At 50.7% G+C, this 16,446-nt stretch overlaps 1 protein-coding gene across 2 annotated transcripts in view; it reads right to left on the bottom strand.

The window, feature by feature from the left end:
• The window catches only part of APCDD1 (APC down-regulated 1), a 30,478-nt gene extending 15,765 nt beyond the window's left edge, over positions 1–14,713 (bottom strand). Inside the window, exons 1-2 of one of the 2 annotated variants that reach the window (XM_030836603.3) lie at positions 14,550–14,713; positions 2,791–2,974 (exon numbers count right to left, since the gene is read on the bottom strand). In XM_030836603.3, coding sequence (XP_030692463.1) covers positions 2,791–2,974; positions 14,550–14,607 — 242 coding nt within the window. In that variant the 5' untranslated portion in view covers positions 14,608–14,713. Of the gene's footprint in view, positions 1–2,790; positions 6,696–14,549 lie in introns of those variants that run through there. The other variant, XM_030836602.3, reaches the window with a different exon arrangement.
• Positions 14,714–16,446: the final 1,733 nt, after the last annotated feature.

Here is a 16,446-nt window from a genome sequence, read left to right as displayed (position 1 = left end):
ACAGGCTCTAGGAGTGCAGGCTTCAGTAGTTGTGGCACGTGGGCTCAGCAGTTGTGGCTTGTGGGCTCTAGAGTGCAGGCTCAGTAGTTGTGGCGCATGGGCTTAGTTGCTCCGCGGCATGTGGGATCTTCCCGGACCAGGGATCGAACCTGTATTCCCTGCATTGGCAGGCAGATTCTTAACCACTGTGCCACCAGGGAAGTCTGCAAAATGTTTTCTGCTGTGGCATCAGGTAAAGGCTGGATGCCTAGGCCAGAAACACCTGGATGGGACCTTCCTCATCTGGTCTAACTGTAATCAATTTTTACAACTGCAGCACGGCCCACATCAGGAAATGAGGGGGTTTCCTTCCTTGCATTGGGCAAAGAATCTGTCCACTCGTCACCTTTAATCAGATCCTAGTCTCAGTGACATTGAGACTTCAGTCTTATCAGTCTTGGCCGTATAACCCTGCTTGTGTCTATTATTTATATATAAACTTATTAGATACAGTAGTTCTGGTTTGAGCTGAGTGGCGAAATCAAGCAGTGGGACTGAAATTCCAAAGGCCAGTGGTTCTCAAAACTACTATTAGTTTACAAACTGATGAATGGGTCACTTAGAAGTGGGTACCATGAGCTCAGTAAAGACTGTCACCTGCCGCAGATACCACCAGACAGCAGCCAGAGGTGCTCTGGGCATCCGTCTCTGTGACAGGAGGGAGAGGAAGCCCATGTTCCTGCCCAGGGACAGAGGAGTCCTTCCGTGTGAGCAGCGATTCGTGTCTGTTGCAGTTCAGACAGGAGGATCGCCGACTTCTAACACTTCATCTCAGCTTGAGAATCTGTTGATTTGGTCCCAAGCTCAAGCCCACTCACTTCTCCATCGCCCCATCCCCGACGCCCCTCACCCAGGCCTTGGTCATCTCCAGCTGGGACTGTTGAGTCTTTTAATTGGTCATCCCCAAGTTGAAACAATTTGGGACCTGGGACCCTTTTGCTGCAGTGCTTGTACCTGAACACTCGTCTCCTCGGGCAACAAAATACAAAGAAACTATAAGAGACTAAAAATAACTGCGCACATGCTCAGTTGGGGCAAATTATGGATAACAAGATACAAAGAGACCAAAAAGCCAACTGCCACTTCTGAAGAGTCAGGAGCAAAGCAGGGTACTGCACCTGCCCCCTGCACTCAACATCACCAAGGGGTGGGCAGACCGCCTGAGCCACGCCTCCGGCCCCACCCCTGGAACTGCCCCTACCCTCACCCCATACAAGGAACCAGCTCGCCCTTCCTTGGGAAGCAAGCAAGGGAACCTGTTGTTTGTTCTTGCTCCCCTTGCTGCACCAGGGTCCCCAATAAAGCCTGGCCTGAATTTCTTGTCTGGCCTCTTATCAACTTCTATGGATTAAGGAGGCCAAGAACCCTGGTTGTCCCCAAGTCACTCTTCCCACCACCCACTTGCAGCCAGAGCGCCCTTCAGTCATGCTGAATCAGGTTTGAGCACAGCCCTTGCTGAAATCTCTTCAATGACGTCCCAGTTCTCTTAGATTAAAAGCCAAACTCGAAGAGACAAGGCGTGCAGGGGGCCCTGGGGGCTGGCCCCGCCTCCTCCTTGACCTGCCTGGGGCTGTTCCCCACCCCCAGAACAAGGGCTCCTGTCCGTGCTTCTCCGGTCCAGCCTCTGCTAGTCCTCCCACAGGGAAAGCTCTTCCCTGGTGTTGCACAGCCAAGGACATCTCAGCTCAAGTGTCCTCTTCTTGGTAGCCCTTCCTACCCCACCCTGTCCTAAAATAGGGGCCCTGGTATTCTCCTTGAGCACCTGTTGTTTCTTCCCTCTTCGTAACACTTCTTTGTGTATTTGTAAAATTCCCGAAGACAGGGGCCATGTCTGTTTGGTTCGCTGCTATACACACAAAATCTAGAACAGTGCTCACATGCGGTAAATATTTGTGAGCTCCAGAAATATTTGTTGAACAAAATGATAAATTATTTAAAAGTACGTCGCGTTAAGATTGTTTGTGCCAATACTGACCATGCGGTTATTTCGAGAAACTCCATTTTTAGGAAAAAACCAAAAACCAAAAACCGCTAGGTCTTCCTCGTAAGATTTCTTTTTTCTCTTCTCTGGATGCCTGTGATTCCTCCCCAAGGTACCTGGAGGAGTGGTCTGCACAGAAGTGATCAGATCCCACCTTTAGCCTTGTGAATTTGCAACAATTTAATGCGCAGGAAAGAGATTGCAGGTCTGCCTCTGGGCTATTTTTAAAAGCTCTAATGGAAGATAAGCAAGAGCTCAAACTGGGATAAATCTCAGCTCCACCGCCTGGAAAAGAAGCCAAGAGCTGCACCCTGGCTGGTTGAGGTGGCATGGGTACCTTTTAACTTACTCTCAGACCCTGAAGCTGTATATTAAATTACCAGAATATGGCTAGAATATTTAGACCATCAGAAGCTTGCAAGTCGTGTTTCAGGGTTGGTGAAACACAGACTCCTAATTTCACTTGCTAATGGTTTCTTTTCATACAGGAGTGGTCCTACGGGGTTCAATAAACAAGGACATATTCACTCCCATGTGGGATACAGTGGTACCGTATCACCGCTGCTGAGGCTAAGATTTCAACAGGACTGAGCTCTGTTTCTTCACCAACCCGAGTTTCAAAGCGTCGCTTGGCTGTGAGTTAGAACTCAGACAACCCCAGAATCACTGTAAATTCTAGAAAGTCTCTGTGCACCTGAGAAACCCTAAGAAGGCTCTGCATAGCAGTGCGCTCTCCAGGACCTCCCGGGGCCCCCGCCCCAGCCTCTTACCCGGTAGACACCCAGTGGCCCTCGATGGCAGGCGGCATCTGCACAGTGATCCTGGCACCATTGTGGAGATGTTTGAGCATGTGGTGACACTGGGATTCCTTGAAAGCCCTCCAGGCACTTTTCTCCAAGGACCTAGGGTGGGACCTGCTGTCCGGATGAAGGAGGGCAGAGCCCTCTCCCAGCCCTGAAACAGATACACGCAAGGCAGGTGTCAGGGGAGCTGCAGAGACGTGAGGCCAGCTGAGGAGCTGTCCCCGAGGCGGGGACATCCCACAGGTGGGAAATGCCAGGTTTTATCACTGTCTTTGCTCTCCTAGAATTCACATTCTACAGTGTCCCAGGAGATCCTCTCCCAGGTGAGAAAACTGGGGTCTGTGGAGATAACGAATGTGATTTGCATGAGGTCGCTTGGCGAGCTCCTGGCAAAGCCTGAGCTCAAACCCAGGTCCATGAAACTGCAAACAAGGCCGTGCATCCCACGAGCAGCTGTGCAGGGCTGCAGGGGACAGAACTGTGTGCTCCAGAGTCATCAAGGCTGGAGATGGGGCTGAGGGGACAGGTAGAAAAGGTAGTCAGGAAGGGTGGTCAGGTGCAGTGACACACAGACAGGAAGGCAGAGAGCCAGCAGCTTCAGTGAAGGGTGAATGGAGACGGGGAGAAAGGCCCAGGGAACAGCTAGGAGGCGCCCCACAGTGGGGACTCCCTTCTGCCCGCACCACCTCATGCACCTCGGGGTCTCTCAATCCCCAAACGGACGCCCTCTGGAGGGGGTGCAAGTCCTACGCCCGCCCTATAAGGGCTCAGGTGTGGCATTTCCCCCAGTGATCTTCCAAGGCTGCCCCTTAGAGTTGGTGACAAACAAACACATGTTACAGGGTTGATTGCACATCTGTATTTTCCACGGGTAAAGGGACACTAGGACTAAGTTTATCTTCACGTCGTCCGGGTTGGCCAAAATTTACACATGCAAAAGTACCACCAGCCTCGTGTGCAGAAAAACGCAAGGAAAACAGATGGAGTTATCATCTGAAAGCCCACGTTTCCTCTGAGATTCACTCCTGAAGTGACTCACAATCTGAGAGGTCTTTATTGTGGACCTACTAGGAATTCAGCACTGTGTTAGCAAAAAAAAAAAAAAACGACACTAGTTAGACAAACGTACAACAATAAAAGATGGATGCTAATGAAACTGCGGTAATCGTTTTGCAATGAATGTTAAACGCAACCTCACCAGCAACCCCATTCAGCCAAACCAGGTGAGTCACGCCTGAGCTAGAACAAGGGTGACACTAAAACTCAGAAATCTGTGTCAGGTGGAGTAGACATTAATGCTCAGGGCTGTTAAGCGAGGACCCCCTCCGTGGCCTCGAGCTCCCACCCCAGGGAAGGCACTTCCACTGAAACAGTGGTCCTGGGTGCTCCGTCCCTGACCCTCCCCAGAGAGAAGACGGAAACAAGCCTGCTAACTGGGCTATTTTTCTCTGTTTCTTTGCAAAACCAGCCTGTTTTCAAAATACATAAAATATATGCATTTTGATCAGCCCCCTCCCACCCCCATAGTAAGGACCCTTCAGTGGTTGGGCTGTGGCACTGAGCCAGGTGGAAAGTCTGGAAAATGCAGGGGTGACCTGTTGGCAATCCTACATGGACATCCACCTGTACTGTGACTTCTGATGGGGTATTTATCCCAATTCCAGCATTTTAATCCCCATTTGTCTGGCACTTGTGCTGATCTCTCTCAGTTAGCTTTAAACTAGAGGACGGGGGGATACCTCCATCAACCCCAAGATTTGTGGTCATCTTGTTGATAGGAAGCACTTCCTGAATTCCCTGTCGGGAATGAAATCAAACAGTACAACTTGCCATCTGGTGGGCCAATTGGATGATAAATTGTAACGTGGCAAAGATACATATCTTAACTCGTCACAAAGCACTGGGAGTTGCGGAAGAGTCTTCTTGAAAGATGACACCCAGCATTCAGTAAAGAGGTCATGCTCTCACGATCAACCAAGCTATGTACTAAAAATTGATTTATAAACCCCTTTACACCCTGCAAATGTTTTCCCGTAAAGCTAAGGAGAGCCGGGAGGGGAGCGGATATCGGTGAAATTCTGGAGCTGGGCTGCTTGGGTTTGAAACTAGATCAGCCGCTTAAAGGATTTCATCAAATCCAAGATTTCAATGATTAAGATGCATCATTATTTTATTATCAGCGACAAAAACACTTGCATTTAAACGATGACACCTGCCTTAGCAGCAGTCCCAACACCCTCGGAGCACGCACAGGGCCTCCAACTGCTTTCTCTCTCCAAAGAGAACTGGCACCGTGTCTGGCCTTCAGCTGCAACGCTTCACTCAGGACAGGTAGTCGGTTTGCTCTGCACGAATCTTGGCAACAAGGCTCAAACACAGCCTTATCTTTTTGTGGCATCTTTCTTTCCAAATAACTGTTTCTCGGTGAGAAAATATGTAAGTGCAGTTACTACCCCCCTCACCGTGATAAATACTCGCCCCACTGATGTTACACGGACACCCCTGGCTCTGTTACTGGGCTGCCTGATTTCCACACTGTTTTTCTTTTCGGCGCTGAGAGTGGAGTTTACAAGTGAATTCTAACACTTGGCTGCAGTGTTTACTCTATTTTCAAAACCAACCTATTGGCAACTAAACCATAGATCGAGAGTAACAAGGACACACACAGAGGAAGTGACATGAGGACAGTATGGGTCCAGGTTCACACAGGCGATGACAGGTCTGCCGCATGACTGCCACCTGCAGGCTCACAGGGGCCAGAGGCCCCACCCACCGGAGATGCACACACACTGCCCAGACCTTATACATGAAAAACTGTAAATCCTACAATCGATGAAACACATGATCAGCACTGTGACCATAAACAAGTCACTTAAGTCCCCCAAGCCTTAGTGTGCTCATCTGTACGGAGCGGGTGACAGCACTGCCGTCACCTGGAGTTGGTCTCAGGATCCACTGAGATCATTTCCTTTAGCACATGGTTCATGGTTCTTGTTAGATGTTAGTTACTATTATTTTAAATGATGAGTAAGGCTCTTGGAGGTCCTGAGGAAGGCCTTCCTAACTAACAGAATGGCTAGAATAATGGTAAGAGTCTCCTGGAGCCCAGCTCACTCTGCGCTCTGGAGGGACAGTGTGCACAGAGCGAGGCCCGGGCTTCTGGCAGCCAACTAACTGGTGACCCGAATGGAGAGCAGGGGTGGTGACAAGCTCTACTCGGTTTAACAAATAACTACACGCTGCCACTCTGTGTAGCTTAGGGGCTGGAAGCATAAAGAAGATGGAAGATAAGTTTTTCTGACCCGGAGGCTCTTAAGGTCTCACTTGGACTGCACGTCCAAGGACTAGGGTGGGATGGTGGGGTCTGGGCAGGAGGTGGGTTCAGAGGCAAAGGAAGGGGCCGTGGTGCTCAGGACCTGCACGGTTGTGCAGGAGGCTGGAGCCGACAGTCAGCTTTTTAACCAGGGGGTGGGGAAGACATAAAATCCCAGAACCACCCATTTGCACATCATTAGAAAGCAGGCAGAAGATTACGTCACTCAGGGTTTCCAGAGACCAAGCTCCGTCTTGCTACTGTTCCTGTCAAACAGGAGCCAACGTCAGGGACCTGGCAAGGCCGTCGGTCCAGGAGGCCAGCAGGATAGCCAGATGGAGGACTCGACAGCCAGCCCCTCCCCAGGACACAGTGGCTGAGGGCTCACTCGCGAGGGTGGGACTGAATTTTTAGGATGGGAAAATAGGGTTGGAATTTATTCTCTTTTTATCTTTTTCCTTTGAAATACCCACCACCTCAATGACCCTTAGGGAGCAAAATTAAAAGGGTCAAGTGACAGCAGGCGTTGCTGTCAGGCAAGAGAAGCCGTCTCTTAGGGTCAAGTATGGACAGGGGTCACCAACGCTTATTGGCTTATTTGGTGTGGGACGTGGATTACACCCCCCCCCCGCCCCCATGTGAGGCCTCCTTCTAGTAAATGGCTGGGAATGAAAAGGCCCCTTGAAGCACCTAGTTCAGCCACAGGGGAGGCCATGTGGAACGCTCTCACCTTACATCCCACGACTTCCTTCTCAGCATCAGCCATGGGTGCCCTCCAAGGAGACCAGCCTTAGACTTCTGGTCAACCCAGGGATCCCCATGTTCCTGCATCGCCAGAACTATGTCAGCTCCAAATCTGAGACTGAAACTAGCAACTCACTCATTCAAACAATCAGAAAGGACTCTCTGCAGGGCCAGGCACTGTGCAGGCACAGAAGCTACAAACATTATGCCCCAAGGAATCGTCAGTTGGGGAAGAAATCAGAATCCCAATGGACTTATAAAGGGACTCAGAAGGATGGAGGGAGCAGGCAGCTATGCCTTGAAGACTGAACAGAAGTGGTCCAGGCAGGGTTTATACAGCACATGCCCAACGTAAGGAGGGGCGGGAGATTCGTGCAGGGAGGATGGAGAGGCCTTAGGGAGGGGAGATTGCAGGGTGGCCCAGGAGGGAACAGTGGCAAAACAGAGGCCAGGCTGTGATCAAGAGCTGTGAGTGCGTCATCCTGAGCATGGACTGGGCTGAAACAGGGAAGAGGAACCACCCAAAGCTTGTAAGCAATGTAACGCAGGATAAGGATTCCATTTTGAAAAGACTGCTTTTCCCTTTTTTTGGAGGGCTAAGAAGCAGAAAGATCAATTATGAAGCTTCTGCCATGGTTCAGTGCATCATTTTTGCCTGAATAAATGAGAAAGATAAGAGAAGGGAACTGCTTTCAACAAAGCAGTAAATCTTTTTGTGGTCCCGGAGAGGCACGGACCATCTTTGGCATGTTGTGGGAAAAGGTATTACCAGAAAGTTATTTGAAAAGAGAGGAAAGAAGGAAGGGAGGGAGGGAAAGACAGAGAGAGGAAAGTAAGGGTCTGTACTAATTTAGCACTATATCTGGAAAAAAACTTTTGCAAAATACTTATATGTCCACTTTCATACATCTTCAATTGTATAAATAAACATCCAACTTAAGGGTGGTGACTAGCTGTAATAACAGTTCCTGCCTGAGTGTACTTATTAGTTATAATAATAAATGTGCTTATTATATATAATAACTTTAAAAACCTTCACTTGATTGGATTATCTGTATAATCAGAAGTATTGACTAACCACAATATTTGGTTGTCGATAATTCTGCTATTCAACGTTGAGTGCAGTGGACATTATGATCTTCCAGGCTCTTAAGGCAGATCACAGTGAGGTAATCGTTAGGAACATCAGTGCCTGTGGGATGTTGCTTTGGATACGGAGCTAGTGGGGTGGACAGGTGACAACCCTATTTAGTCCAAGAGAGGGTTTTTCCCCTTGTGTTTCTTATACGAGTGAGGAGGCACACACAAATAACATCAAGACTTTGACGAACTGAGGATTCTAGATATTTTGGTCAGTTGCAAAGACTGGTTCATTGGGCTCCATCCATTAAGATTTTTGCTGTAAATGAATCCAAGGAAAAGAGCATCTCGAAGGGTTAAACAACATCAGTGCAGTAAGAAAGGGACTGAGTTTTCAGGCTTCAAGGTGACTTTGGCTAAGTCATCGGATAGGTGCCTTTCGTTCCCCTGTACAAAGTGAACATTACAGTAATGGGGATAATAACTAATGTTTCTAAAACACTCGAAGGCTCACTTCACGCCTATATTATCTCATGTATCAAATTCCAGTTACTACACGGGAACAGAAGGGAGTGGGTGGAGAACCAGCCTTCAACGTCAAGGGTTCTACGAACAGCCAGGCCCCGATACCAGCGCCAGTGGGAGCCACCACAGCACCGCCCCGACCAGTGGCGTTCTGATGAAGCAGGTTATCAAAGTGGCTTCACTACAAAATGGTCTCCAATATCTGGGGTCCCATGGCCTGGGCCCAGATCAAATGGTTATGACAAGGGGGCAGCTTCTTTCAAGTACGGGTGGGAGAAAAATGTAGACCCTGGAAGGAAATTGTTCTCCTGTTGAAAACAAATTAATTCCCGAAGGCTTTAGGGGACAATTTTATAGATGACCATTTGCAGAGAACTACATGAGCTCCTTGGGTTCTGGAGGGTGTATCACATGCGCGGGTGTGTGTGTGTGTAAGAGTTTCTCACTTCCACGGATGAAATCACTCACAACAGAAATCCTAAATGACTCCAGAATGATCTTTACTACTACCATGATTGCCAGTCTACTGTTCAGAGAGTGAAAACACCCAGAGATAGCAAATAAAAAACCAGATTTCCCCAAATAGAGGAAGCACAGGATTAACCATTTACATGGGCATCTGTACCCTAAGTTCAAGGCCCGTGAGGCCAGGTGACTGTTGGCATCACCCAAGTCACCAGACTCCGCACACAGAAAGCAGCCCTGAGCACAGGCTTCAAAGGGAACAAATGCAGTATTTCTCCGCCGCCTACAGCAACGCTTATTCCTGAGCCCTCGAGCCAGGCCACCAATAGGGACCAGGCAGAAGACAAAGGGCATGGGGCGGGGGATGGAGCAGAGACCCTGAGTCGTCCCTTCAGCAGGTGACTGAGGGCCTACTGCGTGTGAGGTCGTCTCCAAGGCCTGCCCCATCGCTGACACGTGAAGGGAAAAGTGAGGGAGGACCACAGCGTGTGGCCAAGTCCCTGGGAGAATCCTCTTGATGTGCTCAGCAGCTTTTCACCTGTCTCTCTAGATCGAGAACCCAAAGCACCAAACCACTTTACACACAATAACATGTGAACTGAGTTCGGAAGGAGACACTTTTCAGGCACACTTGGGAATGAACTCATCTTTGATCGGGTTAGTCACTGCATAGGTACTTTAATGCTTAAAAAAATAAAATCAAAACGGCCAAATAAATATAATGTCAAGACATTCACAATGGTGGTCTCTGAGAGGGTCTCTGAAAGGCCCTTTCCCGCTCACTTTGCACGTTTCTGTCCTTGATACAACGTGACCTGCGTCAATCCCACACCAGAGTGAGGAAGCATCTCACGGTGGAACTGGTGCGATGCAGAAAAACACGCAGCAGAGAAAACGGGAGCGATGAGGTGAAATGCAGGTGATGACTTTGCCGTGAAATCGCCCAGCCCCGGTAAGAGAGCCATCATCACTGTAATGTGGGCTGTGAAGTCGAGGCGGCTACGTGACCGCCTGCACAGCTTCCATGTTTTGGAACAAAAGCTGCCGTTCACTCCCAGGTGGGCACCTACACTCACCAAGCGCTTGCTTTTATTTCCACGTTGTTGGAGATCAAAGCTGAGAGAGCTGCTTTTGCCAAGCTTTAAACCTTATCTAAAAGCACTTTCCCTTTATGAGAAATATAGTAAAGTCAAGATTTCAGATTCCTGGCTTCATTTAACTTTTGATGAAAATGAGGTAATTTTCTAAGTCGTTTTCTTCTAAGGCCATGGTCACCGGGCCAGACACTGGGGTCCAACCACAGACAGCATGGTTTTCCTGCTGGGCCTGGAGCTGATGGCTGCCGCCATAGCTGTGCTCTTCACACAGTCGTGTGTGTGTGTGTGTGTGTGTGTGTGTGTATGCGTATGTGTGTGTGCATGGTGTGTGTGTCTGTGTATGGCGTGTCTGACTACGTGCATGGTATGTGTGTGTTTGTGTGTCTGGTGTGTGCTTGATGTGTGTGGGGTGTGCGTGTGTGTGTTGAGTGCTGGGATTCCCAGCAGGGAAGAACACCGCAGTCAAGGGCGGTGTGCCAGGCTCCCACCTCTGGGCTCTCCAATAAGCTCTTCTCATCCTGCCAGGTATTCTCAGGCCTCCTCAGGAAGGGGGGCTGCCCCTCCTCACAGCCCTGTCCTCAGCCGGCAGTGACACAGGCACGCAGGAGGCCCTCTTAATGTACCTGTCGACCGAATGGTTGGCTGAAGGAATGAAGCTAGAAAACCCTTCGAGAACAGATGAGCCTCAGTCACTACAGGGTGACACCACATCCTTACTCTGACCTAGATCCCTATCACATGACATTCCAAAATAACTTTACTCCCAATATGAACCCAAATTGAAAAGAACTCAATGGTCTGTGCACATAACATCTGGACACAGCAAGAGCTCATGCTCGGATGGTGGCAGGTTCTTCCTGAGCTTTTCCTTGGGATCGCTTCAATGCCGCGCACAGGCCACGTGCTGCCATGTCAGCTTTCCACAGGTGTACGAGATCACTAATGAGTCCTTTCATATTTCCAGTCCTAAAAGTTTTATGCTTCCCTTTAATTGATTCTATCAAATTGTCATCAGTCTGACCCTAAACGGTAGGTATTTACACAGTCCTATCATCCCCTGGTGTTGAGTTCTTTAATCCTTTAGGGAGAAAAAGAAGGACCACGGCTATGACGGGACGGCTCAGCCACGTGCTTGAAGATAGTCAGTTTCTCTCAAAAGAGAATATTTACCATCTGTCTGAGACCCTTGCTCCCTGCTATGAGCAGATGAGTAATATTTCTTTTCAAGATTACATTTTATGACTAAGGGGGAAAAAGTGCAGGAAAGGCAATGTTTTCTTGGTCACAAAAACTGCCTCCAGTAAAATGATATTTCAAAGATTCTACTTTACCCTACTGTAATGTTTCCTCACATTTTGTTGGTTAAGCAGTCATTCGGTAATCCACAGTTTGTTTGTTTGTTCAGTTTTAGTAGAATACACTCAAGTGAAAGGTGATAGCTCAGAAGTGTCTTCCCATTTCAGAAAAGTTGATGAATTCTACACAAGTAAATGGCGATGGAAGAACATCTCCCCAACAACGGCTCCAAAACTTAAAGTCAAATGTTTCCATTAATAAAGAGAATGAGCACTTTGGGGCACATTAAAGCACCACTTTTTCTGAAATATCTCATGTTAATCTGGTTTCTGGAACAGAATGATTTTCGTGGCTTTTCATCTAAGCAAATAAAACAGTGACAAGGGACATACCCCAGCTGCATACCTTCATGACATTCAATAGGTTTTACTTGGATTAAGAAATGCAATTGTTCTCAGACGCTGGAGGACAGGAAAGTAAGACCAACATGTATACTTTTATGCCGTCACATTTTGAACTTGGGTCTCCCACTACATTTACAGTTTTAAAACACAGCAAAAAATAAACAATGGACTCCAGTCTTTCCAGACCCTAATTTACTCACCAATAGAACCTAGGGGTGATTTATAACTTGCCTGAGTTGAAATAAAAGTAACCAAAAAAACTGAACAAAGATCGGATGGCAAACACAATAAAGAGTTTCTACAGCATCTTCACCCAGAATCTTCCTGAAGGCCTTGTGCGCTTGTTAATCTTATTAATGAGACTTGTTAGTGTAACAAATAATCTATAAATGATGTCTGGAACTAAATTTCGTAAAGTTGGTCCCAAGTACATTCATAACCATAGAAAATATGTTTTTACCTACCTAATTGCTGTCATAAATATACAAGTAGCAAAATAAAAATGCCTCTGTATCAGGAAAAAAATCATGAAGCCATTCTAAAAGAGTACAGGTAATGTCCTTCAGACGGACGACTTCTATTAAGATACATAATCAAGCTCCATCTGTTACAACGGAATTTCTAAATACTTGCAAAGTCCCTAACTACAGAGTAGGACACACTCTCAAGTCATTCCCATGGGTTAGGTTGATTAATACCCATTTCCCATTAAAACTACTTCAACCAAGTAAAAATCAGACAGAAAAGAGAGAATACCCAATTTCTTCTTGGTGCTTTACATTATCCTAAGGAATCGTGACAAGCCTCTCTCAAATCGCAGAGATTTATACCCAGAAGGACCACTCCCTCGGTTTCTCCTCTGTGCTGGAGTCCCACGCGCCCTGAACGAGTGCAGTTGCTCTGTGGGCAACAGCAGTGTGAATAACTCTGCCACTGCAGGTTCACTTTGAAATGGGGTGACTTTTTGCAGGGTTATCCCCGTCATCCCATTAAACTTGGCAAACCTCCTTTTTTATTTTACATACTCTTCGTCATATGCACATGTGCACACACACGTGCACACGTGCACGGGGTCTGGCCCCACCGGCTTATTCCCCCCTTCCTTACTCCCTCCCTGCACACTGTGGATCTGGGTGAACCCCTGACCTCAAGGAGCTCAGGCTGACTCCAGCTGGAATTTGGAAATCTGGGGCTATACTTGAACCTCACTGAGGATATACTTGGGCTCCCCTTACCAGCCGTTACCGCACTGTGGTGCAGGAAGTATGGTTACAACTTCCAGCTCTCAAAACAAGGAAGAAAAGTTCAGGGTGGGTTGGCCCAGGCTGTGTTTCTGAGCATAGCTTTTGTAGTCCGAAAGGCAAACGGCTTTATGAAAAAACAATTCTGTTCATGCCAAATTGTCAAGTACTTTTGCATTTTAAAGGCACTTGCCCATAGGACCATCTTCCTGCACAGATGCGACAGGAGACTTTTAGGGGACACGCTCCCCTGTGTCTCTCTCTCTGCCTGTTTCTGGTGTGGGTGGCAGCTGTTGTTTGATCTGCCCATTGGCTCTGATGTGTTTCATGTTTCAGCCAAAGATGAAAACGGCTCTGTAATTCTAAGCAGATGGGCCTAGGAGTACAACCCTGTAATTACACCTTCTCTCTCTGGCCCTCGAACTGCCAGCCTTCCATCCTGACTTGGAAAGTCTGGGATCACTGGGGCTCCGGGCACACCTTGGCCATCAGGCAGGTCTGGCCCAGCCCAACTTGTGTGCAGGGCCTGTGGACCTGCGCTACCCATACTGCCAGCCCCAGCAGGGTGACAAAGAATACAGCTGCACAGGGCTCCCGGGTTGCTGTCTCCTCACCTTCCTAGATGGTGTGGGAGTCACCCCTGACCTTCAGTGCTGGCCAAATGCCTTCTGAAGCTGGATCAGAAACCTAGAGGCCATGAGGGTGCTGACCTGATGACCCGATGTACAGAGGTTTGGGGTGCCCGTGGTGGGTGTGGAGGCAGGAGAGTCCTGCTCCTGGCGGACACTCTGCTGAACAGTCAGGTGTCCACCGTTAGGAAAAGCTGGCCCAGGACATCTAGATCAGCACGTGTTCTGCAGCCACCTGTCCCCATGATCGCCACAGATCTCCCACAAAATCTGCCTTCCCACCCCCGGTGCAATGCTATCTTATTTTCCTCAGTGCAATTCCTGGAACTCTTTTAAAGCCTGCTGTTCTCTGGCTGAGGGTTTACTAGAGCTGCTGACGACATGTGACACATGAAACAGAAACAAAACGACCCAGAAGAGCGGGAGGAAACAAGCTCAGGTCCCGGAGAACTTAGGGGACTGGTTTTAATTACTGCACCTTGGCTGCTAGGAGGCCCCTGCTCCCTGAAAGTCCGTCCAGAGAACCTACCGGTCCACCTGGGAGAGACCCCTCCCCAGCCCCTCAACACACTCGTCCTCCGAGGGACGAACACAAACACCCCGAGCTGCTTTTTCCCTGAAATGATCACAGTTCTCTGCACAGTGCCCCCAAAGCTTGGACCCCAGCAAGAGCCTTGCCTGCGCTCTGACACTCTGTAAAGGGTCGCATAGCCTGCGGTTCCATGACCGCCTATAGTCTGAAACCCCGCAGAGTGGACACAAGTGTCCGGTGACTTGGACATAAAGTCTGTGTGCGCGCCCTTCCAGAGAGAGCGCGGCCGGCGCCCGGGAAGGCGAGCCTCTTCCAGGGTGCCCAGGAAGGGGCTGCACCCGGCCGCGCGGTCCCCTCGGTTCCGGGGTGTCCACTCGGCTCCCGGCACCCCCAGACTCACCGTGAAGCAGGAGGGCCGGGAACAGGGATGTGAGCAGGAGGCGGCGCACACAGGACATCTCCAGGCCTCCTCCGGGGCCGCCCGCGCGCGCCGCACCGCCCGCCGTCCGGGGACCCAGCTTCCCGGGACCCGCCTGCAGCCCGGGCGGCGCGGCCCGGCCGCGCGGGGACAGGGCCAGGCCCGCGCTTCAGGCGGCCGCGGCGCGCCCCATGCCCGGCCCGGCCCCTCCGCTCCCGGCCTCCCGTCCCGCGCCCGGCCCTGCGCGCCCGGCCGCCCCGTGCTCGCCCGGCCGCCGCCGCCGCTCCGCGCTGCACTGGCCACAGCCGCCGCAACCGCCGCAGCTCCTCTTCATATTTCCAGGGCGCCGCCGCGGGAAAGGGGCGGGCGGGGGCGGGGCCTGGACGGGGCGGAGCGATGTGGGGCGGGACGGGGCCTGGACGGTGGGCGGGGCGATGTGGGGGGAGAGGCCTGGATCGGGCGGGGCGAGGCCTGGATGGGGGCGGGGAGGGCGGGGTCTGAACGGGGAGGGGCTATGCGGGGGCTGGGCTGGGTGGGGCGAGGTGATATGGGCGTGAGCGGGGCCTGGACCGGGCTGGGGATCCTCCCGGGACCCGGCTCAGGACTTGAAGGGTGCTGGGCACCGCCGCCCCTGCCCTGGCGCCCTCTGCACTTCTTCGCCCCCTGGCCCTCCCCTCCCCCTCCGGTGCCTCTGCTCTCTTCTTCCACTCCCCTCGCTACCCTGCCCCGCCCTCCACTAGCCTCATCCCCTCTTAGCCTCCGGCTCCGGCCCCGTTCCTCCCCTCCTCCTCGGCCGCTCACTCTAGGACAGCTCCTCCTGCGAGGGGCTCACAGACCTACGCCCGGGCCCCCGCCGCCAAAGGAGGAAAAAGTGCCCTTCACCCTCTCTGCACCCACCCGGGGCAGCTCTGGACCCCTGTCTTCCCTCCACTCACAGGGGAGGATTCCCCACTTGTAAAAGGCGTTCCAAAAGGGGTGGGGACGCTGCAAGGCCCAGGTCTCCAGCGGGTCGGAGAGAGGTCCGCGTGCCAAGCTTGGGGCGTGTGTTTGTGGCCCGCGGGCACGTGAGAACGAGGGAAAGGAGAGGAGAGAAGAGACGGCAGAAAAGAGAAGAGGTTTCCACCGCACGGGTGGGGATGCTGAGCGCCGCGTCCTGACGCCGGGTTCCCGAGCGCAGGAGCCCGGCCGCAGGCCCCAGCTGACCCAGGAAGGGGTGCAGGGCCCCCTCCACCCTCCCCTTCCAGGAGGCAGGACTCGTTGGGACACGGGAGAAATCTCAGAGGCCCCCTTCCCCGATCCCTCCTCCCTCCCAGCCCAAAGCTTGGTTCTGTTTAAGGTTTGTCAGTCTTGGGGTGTTCAGTTTTACATGGGCGTTGAAGACCCAAAGGCAGGGACAGTCTCCATCAGTCCATTCCAGGCGCTGGTTTCAGTCAAGGCGCCTCCCCTGCTGACGGAGGTGCCCGACGCGCTCCGATGAATCTGGAGGGCTCTCCTCCAGGAGGGTTTGTCAGTAGGGAAGGCTGAATGTCACCTCCTCACGCTGGCTGAGGAGCAGCCAGGGACCACGTGGAATCAGGAGAACATTTCTGTACTCTGCTGGTGTTTTTCATAAATAAAATACTTAAAAAAGAATGCCTGATTTCCAAGAGAGTTTTCTGTCCCTTTGAACAATGTAGTAATTCAACTCTTTGTGCTGTAGACTTTCAAAACTAGCTGGACATTAGCATCTGTGTAAAACAGTAAAATGGATGAGAATACATGTGACAGTTGCCCTTTTTTTTTTCCTGAGAAAGCCACAGGTCTTTTGATGTGATGGTCCTGGCACTGTTCGAGGTGCTTTAGTTTTTATCACCATCAGTATCATCTTTCCATCTTTAAT

The sequence above is a fragment of the Globicephala melas genome, chromosome 13, assembly GCF_963455315.2.
Source record: "Globicephala melas chromosome 13, mGloMel1.2, whole genome shotgun sequence".
Taxonomy (NCBI): Eukaryota; Metazoa; Chordata; class Mammalia; order Artiodactyla; family Delphinidae; genus Globicephala; species Globicephala melas.
Note: the sequence above shows the minus strand (reverse complement) of the source record. Positions and strands in the feature narration are given on the sequence as shown.